We start from the raw sequence: 17,316 nt of genomic DNA, 5'->3' as shown, positions 1-17,316 counted from the left end.
GACTTAGTTCTGTATTTTTGACATATGCAAGTCTTTTGTGTAGTTGCCTCAGTGCAAGAAATTCCGCTTTTTTTTTTTTTTTTTTTTTTTTCCTGGAGCAGCTGATAATTTGTGTGTGTGCTGGATATGCCCAAGGTACTTTCCAAAGACTAAGCACTAGACAGCACAGTATAAAAAAGGAATCCAAAGTTAAGGGAGAGGAAAAAAACACACTGGTTTACTTAACTTTTTTATGACCCCTTTTACTAAGCCACTGGAAGAAGCCATAAATTTGCTGAATGTTATAATGAATATGCTCCAATGAAAGTAAAAAAAGCTTAAGAAAATTGTATATGAGCAACAGTGTGCCATACACAATTGAGAAACACAGTCTCTTTTGAGCCTGGTATTTAAGAAAAGAACAGAGCTGTTGTGTGTTTAATACATGTTCAAAACTAATTACTTAATTTTGATCATGCCTTTTAAATCCTTGGGTAAGAATCTGTGCTTCCAACATCCCTTTCTGCGCCAGTTGAAAGCCTGTACCCAAATACAGCTCCTTCTCCTTTTGTGGCACCAAGCGCTCCTTTCTCTCCTTGGTTGTCGTTTAGTTTTAAATAAAACAAACGTATTCACTGGGGAACAAAGAATGCTTTTATATCACATCATCGCATCCCATTTTATCTGCGGAGATTTACAGCTTCTGCAGTCTATAGAAGAGCCTATGCATTTTCCGCTCTCAAAAGCAGTAAATATTTTTTTATGAACGCATAGTTGACTTAAGAGGAGACACGCCACTCCCTTCGCTAACGCTGCACATAGTTTCTGATGAAATAACATCTGACAAACGTTGGAGATTCGCGCGGATCCTGGGATGCTCTTGGCTTTTGTTCCGTTTGGGTCCGGCGCGGTCGCTGTGGCGTCTCCCCGCGCCTGTCCCCGGCCCCCCCGGCGCTGCCCGCCTCGCTCCGCCTCAGGTGCGCGGGAGGCTCCCGCCGCTTTCCCACCCGTTCGCGCTACTTCTGCCGCGGGGCCCCGCCGCGCAGTGCCCCGGGGCCGGCGGCTCCTCCAGCGGGCGGCTGTGCGCGGGGACGCCTGAGGCGGGGCAGCCAAACGGCTCGCAGCCCCCCCCCGCCCCCTCCCCCGTTGGCTCCGGACCCCCTCGGTCCCGGTCCCCTCGCCGCCGGTGCCCCGCGGGGCGGCCCGGCGGGCTGAGCCGGGGCGGTGGGCGCCATCCCGCCGCCGCGGGCGGGTGTGGTGGCCAGAGCGCCTCGGCCCGGCCCGGCCCCGGCCCCGGCCCCGGCCCCCGGCGGCGCGGGCTGGCGCGCGGCGGAGGCTCGCGCGGCTCCCGCCGCCTTTGTGCCGTGCGCACGTGCCGGAGGGTCGCTCGGAAAGTGAGGCCGAGCGGCGGCGGGGCACGGCGTGGCTGCGCCCCCCCCCGCCAGGCTGCCGCTTCGGGGCCAGCTCAGCCTCAGACTTTTATCTAGGGAAAAAAAGAACCAACCCCCAAACTACAGACAATTGTTTTTCAGCCCTCAGAAAAATTCAAAATTGGTGGCAGATAAGCGGCGCCTGGTACCGCTGCGTGTGACGCTGCTGCGGTGTGTAGGATAGGCTCAGCTCTGCACCTTGCAGCTGCGGGGAGCTGCGGGGGGCTCTGGAAACAGGTTATTGATAAACTTCGACGGCAAGGAGCCGCATCGCGCGCTTCGAGCAGCGTTAGTCTTTGTGCGGCGAGGATCCTGACACCGATCTCGGTGATAACCCAGCCAGAGAGCGTGTGATACGAGCTATTTCCGTTAAGCATGTTGATGTTACAGTAAATGTGACATGTGGGTGTTGATTGAAGGGACATCATTTTCAGGCCTGCTTTGGGCCAACACCCTGATGAGCGAGTCACTTCTTTGTGCTCACTCCCCAACTAGGCTGAGCACTTTCTGGATGTGCCTTCACGACAGCAGCGACTGTGCGTGGAGAGCGGCACGCTCGGTGCGCTGTGGCACGCTTGTGGGCGGCTTCCCGTGCCTGGGCGCCAGGAGCCGTGCCCCCGTGGCAGCCCCTGGGCAGCCCCAGCTCGTCCCAGGGACGGGTGGCCCCAGGGGTAGCCCGTGCTTTGCCCCCCAGGTGGGCACAAGGGTGGGCGGTGGCTGTGGTGGGGTGCTGGGGCAGGCGGGGCACCCAGCAGCACCTCTGCAGGGAAGGCACTGCCAGCGCTCGCCTTAACCACCCCATTATCAATTTGTGCAGAAACCGACTGTGGAGGGGAGGTTTCACATACAGCACTTTGGCCTGACACCAAACCGTTTGCCTCTTCCCCCCCTTCTCTACCTCCTTTTGATACTGCGGGACGGGAAAAATAGGGAAAAGAATAGGTTGACAACTTTTAGATCCCTCCTCACCTTGATTCTGCTGTGCAATAAAAAGGCAAGAAAATAAATTACTGCTGCCTGGACTCAGCCTCACCCAAACCCTGTGAACAAGCATCCACGGTTCTGTCCTTTGAGGCCTTGGAAATGATTTTTAGTAAGTCTTATCCACTATTAATGGGTATGATTTTGAGACATCTGACAAGCAGAAAGTAGTTAGCATGTGCATTCGCTTTAATAGTGGGCATGAGGGTATTGTTTGCATGGGGCACATATGCTCTAATGATGTCACCACGCTGAAGTAGAAGTGCTGGTGGTTTTGTGACAGTGGAATTCCTTTATGGAATTAAGGAGTTTGTCCACTGTATTTTGGTGTGGGACGCAGCCAGAGAGCTTGGAGATGCTACTTAGAGTCCAGCCAGCAAGTGTAATGCTTTTCAAAGTAAAGCACATGATTTATATTGTCCGGTTGCCTTAATTTCATGAAGTCATCGGATAAAAAGTGTCACTCACATCCCAATACATTGCCCGTCCCCGACTCGCTGTGCTCCCTAGTCAGGCAATGTCGAGGCAGTCCTCTTCAGAGGAATCTCTGGGTGCAGGGAAAATGCAGGGCACACCTTAACACACCTGGAAGAACCAGGGCATGAGTCCTGGCTGGAAATAGCTCATTTGCATTTTTTTTCCTTTTCCCACGTAAAGGAGATGAAGTGTTTTCCATTCTCCTTTTTTGTGTGGCTTGATTCCTCCTTCTCAAAAAAAATAGAAATTAATTTTAAATAAATACTGGTGAGGAAACACCCTCCTCCCCCTAAACCCAGCTACCAACAAACAGCAATAAAACCACAGAGTTAAATTCAAATAATGTGAAGCGACTCATTTGAAACCCACAGACACAAGTGGAGTCAGAATTTAAGATTGAGACTGGCCTAAATTGCCCCATTGGTATTAAAGGACTCCTTAAACAGCCTAAGATCTTGGCTGTTGTGTTAACCAGGCATGACCCGATGCGTTATGGGCTGGACTTGCAGGCTTTTTTCTCTTTTCCTTTGTGGGTTTTAAATCTCTCCTGTAATGTTACTTGAATGTAGGTTTTTAATGGCTTAATTGAGTTGTCAATAGGAAGCCTTTTCTTTTTTTTATTCTGAGTAAAAAAAAAAAAAAAGGCAAATTGACATGGATAAAATGCGTTTGAAGATCTATTCAGTATTTTGTTTTTCAGTCTTTTATGTCTGTTTTCCATGTCCCGAATAAGGGGATGTAATACAGCTTCTGCATTGTTTGGTGTATGGCTGGTATCATGTTTGATGATTTATTAAGCTCAAATCAGAAATAGAGTCGAGTGAAAAATCTTTTGATAGTTTGAAACCCAATTACTACTGATCACGAGGGCTCGGCGTACCAAGAAAACGAAAAGCTGATTTTCGGTAATGTGACGACTGCCAAAATATGAAGGAATACCAGATGTTATTTTTAAAAAGTGCCATTGCAGAGTCTTTGGAAAGAGAGAGTGAGCGAGTGTAAGTGAATAGGCATATGTGGATTTAACTAATATTCAAATGAAGTGTAGAACTGAAAAGAAAGAATTTGCAACAGTTTAGCTGTTCAAACCTCCTTCGTGTTTCCACAGACGCCTGGTCAGGACCCTTAACAAATGCAGCAGTTTTGGTATGTTTTCTGGAGAGCCCAATTTAAATCGCAGGCAAAAAAAAAAATCCTCACATCAAAAAGATAATAAAGTTGAGATCTGTGATTTTCTTTTTATTTGTTACATACATATAAATGCCAAAATTCAACCTTTGTAATTTAAGAGACAGACTTTAACCTGAAGGCTTTAGAGGAATGTTAGGTGAAACCAGTAACAAGCATTTTCCCCCTTTGCCACCTTTTTTTGTTATGACCCGTGGTTCTGTTCCTGTTTTCGTGTTGTCTTTTCCAGCTCTTTGTCCCATCTCCTGCGTGTGTATCTGCATGCCTGTGTGTGCCTCTCTCTATGGTGGTTTTTTTTAATATTTTGACACGCTGCTCCCCCTTAATAGGAATTCTTCCTAGAAATAGCACACACATTTCTAAAGAACTCTTTTCACAGTCCTTTTCTTTTGGCTCTAAAATGATGTATATGTAATTGGTAATTAAAGGTGCAAGCTCTCTTCAATATAAACAATATTGCTCAATGTTAGATCATTAAAGGGAACTGCAGCACTAAATAATTACCTTTTGCATCGTGACACGCTGTTTGCAGGCATCCGCTCCCTTCCCAGCAGTCCCTGTTCAGCACAGGGTTATGGTTACATTTTCACTAAGGCAAGAAGGTGTCTTTTCATGATATACATTGGTGAATTAATTATGTAGTAATGTCTTCAAACTCCTTTTAAACTTAGATTAAGGGGAAAAAAGTAATCTGTGGTTTTCAGAACGAGTATTGTGCTGTGTATTTGGTAATCTTGGTGTGAGTTAGGAAACCAAAGCCTTCCCGTGCCCATCGTCTGCTTCAGTAGGATGGTCCGGGCTCGGGTACTCCTCTGGGGCTCCTGTCCTTTTCTGCTCTCGCTGGTGCTGCTGCTGCTCTCTGCTTCACTGTTAGTGAGCTCTGATGCAACTTGTAATACAGCTGGTAGATATGCCGATCAATTATTTATTCTGGAAGGCGAAAACGGGGGCGATTCTTTTTTCTAAACTGCCTTTTTCAAGGCTCAACCATTTTTGTTGCCAGGTAATAATAATTTCACCTTCTACTTCTTGTCCCTTTCCTATGTGGGTTTTTTTTTTTGCAGTTTGCCGAAGAGTGGGACAAAACTCCTTTTGTTTTTGGCCAGGAGGAGAATCCAGATCTGGATTATAACATCTGTTTATCTCAGTCTTACTTCTTTGAGATATTTGTGCGACTCGCTTTCCCCAGGAAATCCATAAGTAAACCGCTCAGGCTAATAGAGAACATTTTTCCTCCTATTCCTTTAATCCTGATTCGATTAGAGGTCTCACTCACTGATTTACATACTGTTAGTTCTTCTGTTTTGTTCAGCCCAAATCCTATAGTCCTTGCAGAGGCAAAACAGCCTTAGGCAAAAGTCAGTGGAAATTTTGCCTGAGTAAAGACCAAGGTTTGTATGATTTGGCAGTTACACGGCAGAACAAGAGAAAACAAACCAAAAAACATGTTTTGCCCCAGAAATGGATTGTGATCCGTAATTATTTTATAATGTAAGAATTATCTTCTAAATACCCATTAAAAACGCACTGTGTTTTATTAATTGTGAAATGAGAAGTTACTTATTTCTTAGAAACTGATGGCGGTCACTCAGAAATGCCTTCCCAGTCTTTGGGGGTAATGGTTTGAAATCCATCATGTCCGTGGGCAAGATTTAAACAAAAAACTTTTATTATCTTATATAGCAACTGCAGGGTTATTTGACATCGGGAAAACAGAGTGGAAGATTTCAGGCTCAGCCAATATTCCAGTATGTTAAATAGGTGCCTCATTCTCTTTCCCACTGTACACACTTTTGAAACGCCTTAACTTCTCATGAGACCGTATCCTGCTTACCTTACTCTTGCAAACATTTTGCTGTAATTCGTGATAATGGGTGGTCATTTAACCTTGCCGGTATCTTTGTAATGGGACAAGGTGATACTCATTTAGTATGCCACAGGGAGCCTGATCCTGCTTGTTTGGAGCATGCAAGCTTTCCCCCTCTCTCTAAAATAGGAGGAGAGGTTCGGGTGCGTAAGCTTTGCTGGATGAGGCCTTGGCCAGATGGCTGGGAGATGTGGTGGGAATGAGAAGATGGGATAAAAAGAGATGAACTATTTCAGAAAGTGACTCGAGGCTTGAACGTTTGCAAAATGGCTCTTTGCTGATATCCTTGCAGTGCTGGCAGCAGTGGGAAGGAGCTGTCAGGAAAGCTATGCCAGGTCAGCCTTTCCATTTTGTTTCAGGCAGGCTTGGTTGCAAAATATATTGAAATCATTCTGGGAGAGCGGAAAAGCTGAAAAATAAAAGAAAGATCTAATCAGGCTTGGCTTCTTTGGGAGGGTGGGGGGAGGCTGGGCCTCTCGTGATGCATCCTTCAGAGTCTGTGAACATTCAAAGCAATCTCTTTCTCTTCTCCCCTCGTCCCTTTCCTCCCTCTTTCTCCTTGTCCATGTAAAGCAGAGGCTGACCATGTGGAACCGGCACTCGCCGACGAGGATGAGAGCCTGGCAATAGCAGAGCCGGGCGGCATCAGCATCGCCGCAGGCGGGACAGACCCCGACTTGTTAACCTGTGGACAGTGTCAGATGAACTTCCCGCTGGGAGACATCTTGGTTTTTATAGAGCACAAGAGAAAACAGTGCAATGGCACTGGTGGTGCCTGCTATGAAAAGAGCATGGATAAGAGCAGCCCTCCCCCCTCCTCACGCGCCGAGCTCAGGAAAGTGTCAGAGCCAGTGGAAATCGGGATCCAAGTCACACCCGATGAAGAAGACCGTCTTCTCACGCCTACAAAAGGAATTTGCCCCAAGCAGGAGAACATTGCAGGTACAGCATGTTTTACACTCAATCAACTGCCTAGGTAATCTTTTAACAAGAGCCCTCTAGAAAGTGCCATGAAACAGAGGCTTCAGTAACAGGTCTTTATAGGAGCCATCACGCTGGAGGATCCTCACGGCTATGCAGGGCTCATCAGGGCTGTCCACCCCATGTTTAATTCAGCGTAGCTATCTGTGCAGGGCCAGCTCCTGGAGAGAAGGGCCTCTTAGTCCCTCGGGAGAGCCAAGGGGCAGCCAGTACGTGTAGGAAAAAGCAGAAAGTGGGCATCAGAAACCATTTCAGGAGTATCCTTAAGCAGCTAGCAGTGGTGGAGGGATAGGAGACTTCGGTGAGGTGCTCAGTTCAGTCCAGTTCAGACACCCTTTGTAACATGCAGACCCACTGGGAAGGACCAAATCCCGACCCCACTGAAGAGAGTGGAAAAATCTTCTTCCCACTGACTGCAGTGGGAAGAGGATTTGTCTGTGAGGGCTAAATTAGGGGTGCATTAAGTCCCTGTTTGTTCATTCCGCTGGCGTAGATGTCAGCTTCCTGGTCTGCATTGCTGCCTGTGCCGCCTGTCCTGGGTGTCTACAGATGGCTGCAGTTGGGTGGGTGACACCTCCATTCACATACATGCCCCAAATGGGGCTTTCAAATGAGGAGACGAGAGCAGAGGCTGGCCCGTGTGAGCAAAATTGCAGGCATTTCTTCTAAAGCTCTCGTATGTGGTGCAGTTAACATTTACTCAGCCGACCTCCCCGGCTCAGTGGTGGGCAGGCGGGTGATGGCATCCACCTGGGCGAGCCGCTGTGCAGTGGTTCCTGCAGAGCGCCTGGTGTGGGGCCGCTTCCGTTGTGCAGAGCGTTTCTCCCCTCTGCAGAGGTGTGTTCCCCTGCAGTGGTGAAAGGAAGGCTCTGCTCCCTGCTAGTGAGTGGGGGTTTTATGTTACACAGCAGGATCCCCCCTCAAACGTGCCTTTTTTGTTCAAACTGACTGCATCCCGTACAGAAGACCAGTGGCAATTTGTCTTTGCTGCCACTATCCTGATTTCTCTAGAAATTGTCCTATGGGATTAGATCTGACAGTCCAGGATCCTGTCTGTAGTAGAGGTGTTCCCCTGAGGGGGATCCCTTGTGAGAGGCTCATATCTTTACAATTGAAGCTTAAGAGATTCCTGTTTTTAGCATTGGAAGTCTCAGAGTTCGGTCCCAGCACCTCTGATGGACTTGGCCATCCAGTAAATGAGGCTTTGAACTGCTGGAGTCTTCAGATCTCCAGATGATCTGCCTCTTAGGAGAGGGCATATGCCACTCATTGACTACCTTGTTGTCTTCTAGGAATCTTTTTCGGGTGCAGTCACTGTCTTGACGTGGGGCAGCTGGCAGCTTTGGGGGCATTAGCAGTGGCAGCCTGTGCTGTAGCGTTGTAAGCAACCCTGCTGTAAGACCTGAGCCTGTTCTTTCCTCATCCTTTTTCAGGTTTCCCCATCCTTTTGCAGTTGTGAATGCATTTCTTGGCAGAGATGACTACCTCATGGTGTAGCAGCTCTGAGAGCTAGATTTCTTTCCCGTTTGGTGGGAGCAGAAGTATTCAGGACCTTCTCCTCCAGCCTGCTGAAAGCCTCCTGAATGGCGCCGAGCACTCTCAGTAGCTGTTGATCTCTGTGCAAGCTGATGGTGCTCAGACCCTTGCGGAGGGTACCCAGTGTTTAGTAAAGTTGGTCCAGGAGAGCTGTGCTGTAGCTGCAGTCCAGATCTCATCTCTTACTAATCTGTGCCCAAGTTCAGTCTGTAGTGGAATACCTCAGTGGCTATACCCAGCACAGAGGGTGCCGTCCCATCCCAGCTTCTGGGGGTCAGCATCAGTATGACGAATGCATTTGCCATGCAGAAAATCTGCTGGGGGAGGGGGTGAAGGGGATGTTCACATGTGGAAAAGGCATAAAAAAAAAATTTAAAAGCCAATCTGGAGCACCTAATCTCTTTCAGACTAAACTGAATATCAAATGAAAATATGTAGGAAAGATTTTGAATTGAGAAAAATAAAAGGGTTTATCATTTGATTGGCATTTTCTCAGCAGTGCATGGAGATAGGGACATCCACTAAATAGTGCAGTAATAATACTTTCTCAATTAGGAGCCCAGCTCCGAGATAAAAAGGTGCAGTGTCCTTCCATATTTTTTTTAATAGCAGCGGATAGTTTTCAATAGTAGGATAAAAGCCTCACATTACAGCCATGGAGGGTAGCCATGAAAAACCCACAGAAGTCATTCACTGGAAAGGCTTTAGTGGGATATACCAAACCCCTTATTTATATTTCAATAGAAAGGCTTTCTGCATTAGCCAAGAAAATCAGAATCTGCATTTAACATTAAAGGTATTTCCCAGTGAGCGGCTGTAGAGCATTGTTGTTAGATTTGTTAAAAAAAGAGACTAAATACGATTTCATAAAAGGGAAACTTAATCTCTAAGGCAGCTTTCTCCCACCCCGCCACCCCCTCCCTTTATTTTTTTATTTTTTTGGTAATAATGCAACAGCCTACAGTATTTTTACTTTATATGTGACGAAAGATATTCTTAGCCTTTCTGTACTGCGACAGGAAGAATGAATTTCTTTATTCCACCAAGAAATATGTAAAATAATCCCTTAGAAGTATGGGGAGATATGTTTGTTCAAAGCATTTAAAATGTTATTTTAATCAAAGGCACAAAACACTGTACATGCTGTGTCAGCTAAAGGAGACCATTACATTTTAACAGCAAATCATGCTCTTTTTCCCCCTCCTAGCCAGCCCCCCCTCTTTGAAACTAACTTTTTTTTTTTATTAAATAAAAAGGCGAAAAAGATTAAAGAATAAAAAAACTTCAGTAGCTCAAATGTATAAAGTAATTTAATATGGTGGAAGCATTAATTATTTTAGCTTAATTGAATTCTGAGGACTGCAGTAGTTGCATTTTTGTAGACAAGCTCTGTTTATTATTTCTTTGTGTAGATTAACAGTAAAGGAAACATAGATAACTTTCAGTTATTTATTGTAAAATAAATGTGTCAATTCATGTGTAAAGCAAGCTGTTCAAAGATAATTGAGTCTTTATATTTGAAGAGGGAAACCAGAAATCACCCACTCGCCACTCCGGCTCCCTGAAATACGCTGCCACCGCTGCTGCCCTCAAATAGGTTTCAGCTCCTCTCCTTGATCTTGTGTTATTTTTGTAGACCTTTTTATTTGGTCGAAATAATTTGTGTGGCCTTCTGCGGTGTGACTAAGCCGCCAAACCTTACAGTTTCCCATGGCTGAGTGTAGCAAGGGTATGTCAGGTGCCGAGCTTGGCTCTGCCGTTGCACCTCTCTTCCCTTTGGGCGTGAGGATGTTGGGATGCAGCACCACTCTGACCGAGCCTTCACCCTGGCACAGGGTGCTCTGGAGTCCTGAGGTCTTTTCTTCCCTCTTTTTGCCTTTCTTTCTTTCTTTCTTGGTAACTCCGCTTGCTCTGGTCACTGAATGCCTCTTGACCACGTAACAGACCTTGTGCTGCTTCAAGGGAGGCAGGTAGAGCTCAGGAGTCTGCAAGAATTTGCATGCACACAATGCAGATCTCCAACTAACATTTCTAGATATCAGTAGAGACAAAGGCAACTTCATCTCCGCAATCAGCTTTTAAAGACCTTCTGATAATGGAGTCTATTATCCTGCCTAGTAACTCGCAAATCCACACTTTCCGAGGTGCTTTCACTTTGTTACCACTGTCTGTAAGGTGTGTGGTAGCATGTTAGCTGGGGCACTGGGAAGACGTGACTTGCTTAGGAGCAGTTTGTCCTGTAAAGTTGTGGGTTTTTTTTTTTCAAATTGGCTGACCTGTTTGAAAATCAGTTCTGCCTCTCGTACAGAGGGTGCGATAGTATCAAACCGATGTACCAGATTGTCGCACAGCAAAACACAGCCAGGCCAATGAGATGGCTAGGAGTTATCAGTCACTGCTTCTTTCACTTCACCGCTGGCAGGTATTTTGGAAAAAATTAGACTACCGCTGTATTTTATACCTCTTTTTATCTTTCATATTTGTCAGGTCTTGGGCACAACTGGGTGACCTGTCCCGGCTGAAGAAGGCTGTGGGGAGGTGGCTCCTGCTGTCCTTTGTCTGACAGTACCTCCTGTCCACCTCACGGCCCTGCTGGGCTTGCAGGCCACTTCAGCACGGCTCTCTGAAGTGATCCAGATTAAAGAAAAAGTATCAGTCAGCTTGTTTTTAATGCTGGATGATTTTAGAGAATGCTGGCAGAGGAGGGAGCCTCGGTGGGGTAGGCACCACTTGGACCAGACCTTCTCCAGCTTCACTGACTGCTCTGCATGCTCCAGGCAGCGTACCTTTGTGGACAGAGAACCACACCAGCAGCAGAGGTTCAATAAGACAGTGTAGTTAATTTCTGCAAAGATGATGCTAGGAAAGGGGAGGGGGTTGATTGGAATTCCTCGTTCGTCCCATCCCGGTTGCCAGTGCTGGGCTCCATACGTTATACTTGAAGTAGATGTGCATCGTGAAAAAAGGCTCCCTGTCTGAGGCAGGATTTAACTGCAACCCCTGCTCCATGAATGTTCATTTCAGGCTTTTGAATGGTAAAACTGCCAGTGAGAGAAACTAAATAACTCGCATGTGCTGGAAGCCAGAGATAAACACCGCCGCAGGTTGCCATGAAATAGGCTATTTGATATATTTAGAATTGTTATTTTTCTCCCAAATTAAGATTAGTTAAATCCATGTGTGTTGTGTGAGTGATTGTTAACTCAATGGCATGGATTATCCTTTTTTCAAATCATGACAGCTAATTATTATTGCTGTCTACCCTGAGACATTCACTTACAATGTACCATTATGGACCCGTGCACCCATATTAACTGTAGGACTCAGACAGCCATCGTGATGCCTTCACACGTGAGGAGAGGAAAACGCAGACTCAAACAACCCGAGGCCTGTGGCAGCAATGTCGGGCAGGTTGAGAAGAGATGTCCTGAGCATTGCCGACCCAGCATGGGGCATGGGGGGCCATCCCCTTTCTGAGGCCACCATGGCACCAGGTCCTGCCAGCAGCACCTCCCCAGGGTGGTGGGTGTTGCAGGAGTGACTTGTCAAAACCGGGCCAGGAAAAATGCTACGTGGGGAGGAAGAGGCTTCCAGAAGTGTGTGGTAACAGAGCCTGAGAAACTCATGTTGCAGCTGAGATTCTTTTCGTGAGGCTTTTCCAGGCTTGTTTCTTCCCTCGCATCTGCCAGGCTTTTACTGAGTGCAGAGGAGTTACCTGGCCTCCTCCTCCTCTGCAGCTTCACCAGGTATTTAGCAACGTGTTTTGCTAATTGGTGCAGCTGAGCAGCATGGAGGACACACACACGGGAGGTGTCAGCTGCAGCTCCGCTGAGAGCAGGGTTAACAAGCAAGCCTCCTGCCCCCAGGGACCTTGGCTGAGGTCCTGACTTGGGTCATGGAGAGAAAAACAAGCTGGGTGATCTCACTCAGAGCCCTGTTTGTGCTCGGGGCAGGGCGGGGGGTCAGGTTGGGGGAGCCTGGCTCTCCTCCGGGGACAGGGCACCCCCAGCCCACGGGAGGGGCCCACGGTGCCCCTCCCTGGCTTGTTGTGGCTTCAAGCATGACGAGGGGCTGCCAGAAAACGTTGATGGCTTAAAGTTTTAAGGCCTCTGGTGAGGCCAGGTGGAGGCTCCCTAGGTGATGTGATCTCCCCTTTAGGGGGCTGGTGCGGAGGGCATCCTGTGACCGCCTGACAGCCTCCTATCCTTGGTGTGCCCCCCTAGTTGGCAGTGAGAGATGGCAGGGCTGTGGCTGCTTGGCGCTGCACAGCATCTCCCACCAAGGCACGGGTAAGCGCCGTGCTAATCCCGGCAAGAGTTAAAGGTGAGAAACCTGCCGATTACGAAACCCTTTCTTCCCCTTGCTTGAACTCCACCACACCCGTGTGGCCAGGTTCCACCGCCCTTTGCTCAGCCCAGGCCAGGGGCTACAACCCACCAAATCCCTGCCACCATCTTAGCTTGCCCCCAGCCATGTCCTGCCTGGGGTCTGGCCCCACCAGGCGCCGAGGCTTTCCCAGCATCCCTGAGAGTCAAGTGTGAAATTAATTGCACCAAGTTTTAAAAAGCAGACTAAAAAAACAGCCGAGGAACATTATGCCCTTGATTCTCCCTGCCGGTTTTAGGTTTTTGTTTTGTTCCTCTCACCATCCTGTTTTTCAGAGTTATTTTCTGTGTCCTGTGTGTGGTTAGCTGGACTCGCACAAGGCTGGGACAGCAGGTGCTGGTGGTGGAGGAGTGGTGAGGGGTCTGGCTTGCCCTGCTCCAGCCCGGTTTCATGTGGGGTAACTCCCTTGAAACTGGCGGTGTCATGCCAGGTTGATCGGGTGGCGCAAGTGGGGACCTGTCCCCGAATGCATGGGGTGCTGAACTGCGAAACAGGAGCTCGCTGCTGGTATTTTCTCTCTGTCTAATCTCTCTTTGTCATAGTCATCTTCAGTTTATGTGTGACAATGCTAGGTAAAACCTTTTCGACAGAAGTGCCATTTTGCAGGCTGATGAGAGGGGATTTAAGAAGGTCATTCAGTACACGTGGCCAGTCTTCTTGCTCTGGGGTGGACGTGTATTGGGAGTCACTCTTTAAGAGCAAAACTTGCTTGTTTGCACCAGCTTGGTACTGCCGTTAACCTCTTTTAACTCAGTGGAAGGAATCTGGACTTACTCAAAGGTAAAGCCCAGTCAAAATGTCACCCAACAAAGTGGTTTTTAGCCTCTACTTGGGGCCTCTTGTGAAATTACTTGGGCCTTGTGTGGGAGAGCAGAAACTGTGTGTATATCGCTTATTATTAGCATGGAAAGATTGGCAGGTTTTTTAGACAACACTAATGGTAAATGTTGAAAAGGCACTGGTCAGCCAGTCATTGCTCATTTTTCTTGACAACTTTGTGAGCAACTGTTAGGAGCAAAGTAAAAGTAGTGCCCAACCATCCTGTAGACTGCTTTGGCATTTCTGTGGATGTGACTAATAGCAATAGGCTTGTGCTCAGTGGAGTACTGATGGCAAGAAAGGACTTTGTGTGCACTTGCAGGGGAATTTTGCAATGAGATGTGGCCGAAGGAAAGCTGCTTGCGTGAAAGTACTATAAACCAGAAAAGCTCCGATATAGATAGAAAAAGTTGCTGTTCCTCTCCGACGGTGAATAAATACATTAAGGCACAGAAACGCTTCCTTTGCTTCAGCAGGACAGAAGTGCTGCTATAGCATGAGGCTGCTCCCCTTCATGTCTTTTCCATAGATTGTTTTTCTTTCTCAGCTCGTGTTTGAACTGTGCTGCCTATACACACAGTGACCAAATCGGCTGTGACATAAAGGTTGAACTTTTCTAGGGTTTTTTGGAGATTGGAACATTTTTCTATCATAACTGGAGAAAAAAACCCTGTGAAGTAATCATACTTTTTTGTACAAGAAAGGCTTGGATTTCTGTGTCATGTCACATAACTTCAAAGGGCATAGATTTGGGGCTGAGTTTCAGCGCTGGCTTCGATGGCCGAGTGGGAAGATGGGAGCCTGGAGGGTGAGAACTAGAGGAGAGAGGCCAGGTATAGAAATAAAACTGTTTCTCGGCAGACAACCCTGGAAGCCCGGAGAAACTGGGTAGCTCTCGGCTTGGGAGACGCGTGTGCTCGCTTCAAGGAGAGCATCCTTTTCAGCATGATTCCTTCTCCCCATTCCCTCCCACCCTCCAAATGGTAATTGGTGGGCCGTGCAGTAGAAATGTTATAAAAAAAAAAAGAAGAAAAAGTGGGTGGGTGGGGTATCTAGGGATTTGGTGTCTAAGCTCAGGAGTTAAGCCGGAAATCCCAGAGATGTAATGAAAACAAAACGGACTTTTCACTCGCGCTGTGGCATTCTGGCAGTGAGAACGCTTTCGTGAGCCAATGTTTTCATTGTAGGTTTTCTCGAGAGAAGTAGTGGAAACGAATCGTTAACCCCTTAACAGGAACAAATGTGGTTGCTGCAGCGGGGAGAGGAGAGCCGTCTTGGCTCCTGGTTGCCATGTTGCAGAGCTTGGGGGTGTGTGTATGTTTGTGTGTAGTGGGGAATGTGGGGTAGATACCGCTTGTAAGGAGTTTAATAATCTTAATGGCAGATGTGAAGTGGTTACTTAGCGGTTGTTTTTTCCTCTTTGCATGTATGCCTTTGCAGAAAGATTCGGGTGCGATCATCACAAACCACTGTTAAGCCCAACAGCTCTTAAACTCACTCTTTCTTCTGTCATTTGGTAGCGTATTTCTTGAGCAAGAAAAGAGGGACACTGCTCGCTGGTCCCTCAGCAGGGTCATAAAAGCTGCAGATGGAAAAGACCTACCAAGTTGCAGATCCCAGTTTTCTTGGAAATTGGAAGTACAGGATGCGTATCTGTTGCAGGCGTGTTAAGTATATAGCTTTAAATGTCCAGCAGCCTTGGACGGTGTTCAGCCTTACCGGAGTAAGCCCCTTCATTAAAAACAGGGGAGTTTGGGGAGGAAGGGAGGTTGGAGTGATTAATCTAATTTACCTTAACAGCCACTTTTGGTGAAGAGACTGTATATGCCTCTCCTCCATGCTCTGATTAGGCTGCATTTTTTTTCCAATATTTTATTTCACCTTTTGATCAGGGCTGGCACTTGCCGTACTTCTCTCTCCACTCTCTCATTACGGTACTTTATCTGCACATATTCTTGCAAACGGTATAAGAGCATCAGCCCTCTGCTCTAGCTAAAGAGCATTTCATCTACCCTTCAGCACCTCGGAGGAGCAATTAAAATCATTATACACCTTCTTCCAGCTGCCGTAGATCTCCGGTCCAGCCCTTGCATGCAGGTTGTGGGACTCTCGGTGCTGTGCAGACTTTGGATGTAATTGCATAGCTGCTGCAAGGGGCTGTGTCTCTGCAGCTGACCTTGCTCAGCACGTCTGGCCTCTGAATAGATGTTTGCCTTCTTTCTTCCCACTTTGACAGGTCCCCCCCTCCACACTGCAGCCCCTCACTCTGCCTCAGCCCGCTCCTTTTCTGCTCACGCTGAGAAAGCACCTCGGCAGCAAGGTATTTGTGGCTGAAATTGCCTTGGCAATGAGGAGACCGTTGGTTCTCCTGCACATCCCTGTTTGAAGAGGGGAAAAATAAGAAAGTAAAGAGATACTGCTGAATAAATGATGGTTCTACATGGTTTTTGTACCACGCTGCTTTTGTAATGGTCATTTAAACAAGGTGAAGTGGGGGGGGGGAGGAGAGAACAAGACGAGACTGCAGACAGGGATTAAACAGCCCTCTTCTTCTTTTAAGACATTTATTATTTTCAGAGTCAAACCTGTAGCCAGCTAACGTAACTGTAAAAGTCTCCTCTGAATTATTGGTGAAGTGCTCTCAAGTCTTTTATTATAGCTGATGTACTTGCATGCAAGCAAAATCCAGATTTGAATTTAGCACCTACTTGTTTTATTTTCTTTATTAAACCAACTCCCAGCTCATTTTTTCCTTTCAATACCGGCTTTTCGTTTCCCGTTTTCTAGAGTGGCCTATTACTAGCTCATAAAAAGAGTTAGAAACTGAGGGAAGTTTCCTGAGCAAGAAGGAATTTTTTTTTTTTTTGGCCTTTTCTTTTTTTTCCCCCTATGGCTTGGCCCAGAGCCAACCTGTCTTTCAACAAGTAGAGAGCCATTCCAAGTTGAAATTTATAGAGCAGAGTCCAGGTTCAAGGGCTGAAGCCCGCCAACAGCTCCAGCCTCTTTGTTACTGATTAATTCTGCAAGCGGTTCAGCTGGTTTGCTCACTTCTGCCTGCTCTTCACAGCGCTGCAGCGCTTCCGAGCCGGCTGCCGCTGTTTCCCCCTCCCCTGCTTTTCAGCAGTGCTTTCCCCCTTCACTGTAGAGCAAGCCCGTAAATTAATTTTAACTCCATGCAGTCCAAGCTCTGCACCATGTGAGCTTTATGTTAAAATTACAAAAAATCCTTTCCCTCTGCTTTTTTTTTTCCCTTTTTTTTTTTTTTTTCTTTTCCCTACAGCTAATTTTAAACGTCTGGAGCTTCCCATTCCACTTCAGCTCATATTAACGATTGCTTCTTGGCATCGTTTGGAACCCAAGTTCCCAGGTTTTAATTAGTTTACTCAAACGCACGCAGCGGGGCAAAATAGTTTCTTTCAGCTTTACCTGCAAAGGATGTTTCCTGTCTCAGCGAGGGGGTTTCCCTCGCCGAGGGATTTGAAAGGCAGAAGTTTTCAAGTGGTCTCAATATGAGGCCCCACAAGAGTGAGTGTGGGAGGTGAGGGGGAGAAACAGCAGGAAGAAAAAAGGAGAAAAAAAAATCGCAAAAAAGCGTTTGGGAAAGTACCTTGAAATGAGGATGGTCCCAATCCTGCAACAAACTGGATGTCAAACCATAACCTTATTGACGTC

At 47.1% G+C, this 17,316-nt stretch overlaps 1 protein-coding gene across 4 annotated transcripts in view; it reads left to right on the top strand.

The window, feature by feature from the left end:
* BCL11B (BCL11 transcription factor B) overlaps nucleotides 1–17,316 on the top strand; it is a 92,653-nt gene that overhangs the window by 7,993 nt on the left and 67,344 nt on the right. For 2 of the 4 annotated variants that reach the window (XM_074825079.1, XM_074825076.1), the window contains exon 2: nucleotides 6,499–6,864. In XM_074825079.1, coding sequence (XP_074681180.1) covers nucleotides 6,499–6,864 — 366 coding nt within the window. Of the gene's footprint in view, nucleotides 1–6,495; nucleotides 6,865–17,316 lie in introns of all 4 variants that reach the window. The other 2 variants (XM_074825078.1, XM_074825075.1) reach the window with 1 other exon arrangement.

This window comes from Strix aluco, chromosome 4, assembly GCF_031877795.1.
Source record: "Strix aluco isolate bStrAlu1 chromosome 4, bStrAlu1.hap1, whole genome shotgun sequence".
NCBI lineage: Eukaryota > Metazoa > Chordata > Aves > Strigiformes > Strigidae > Strix > Strix aluco.
The sequence above is the reverse complement of the archived record's forward strand: the minus strand, read 5'-3'. Positions and strand labels throughout refer to the sequence as shown.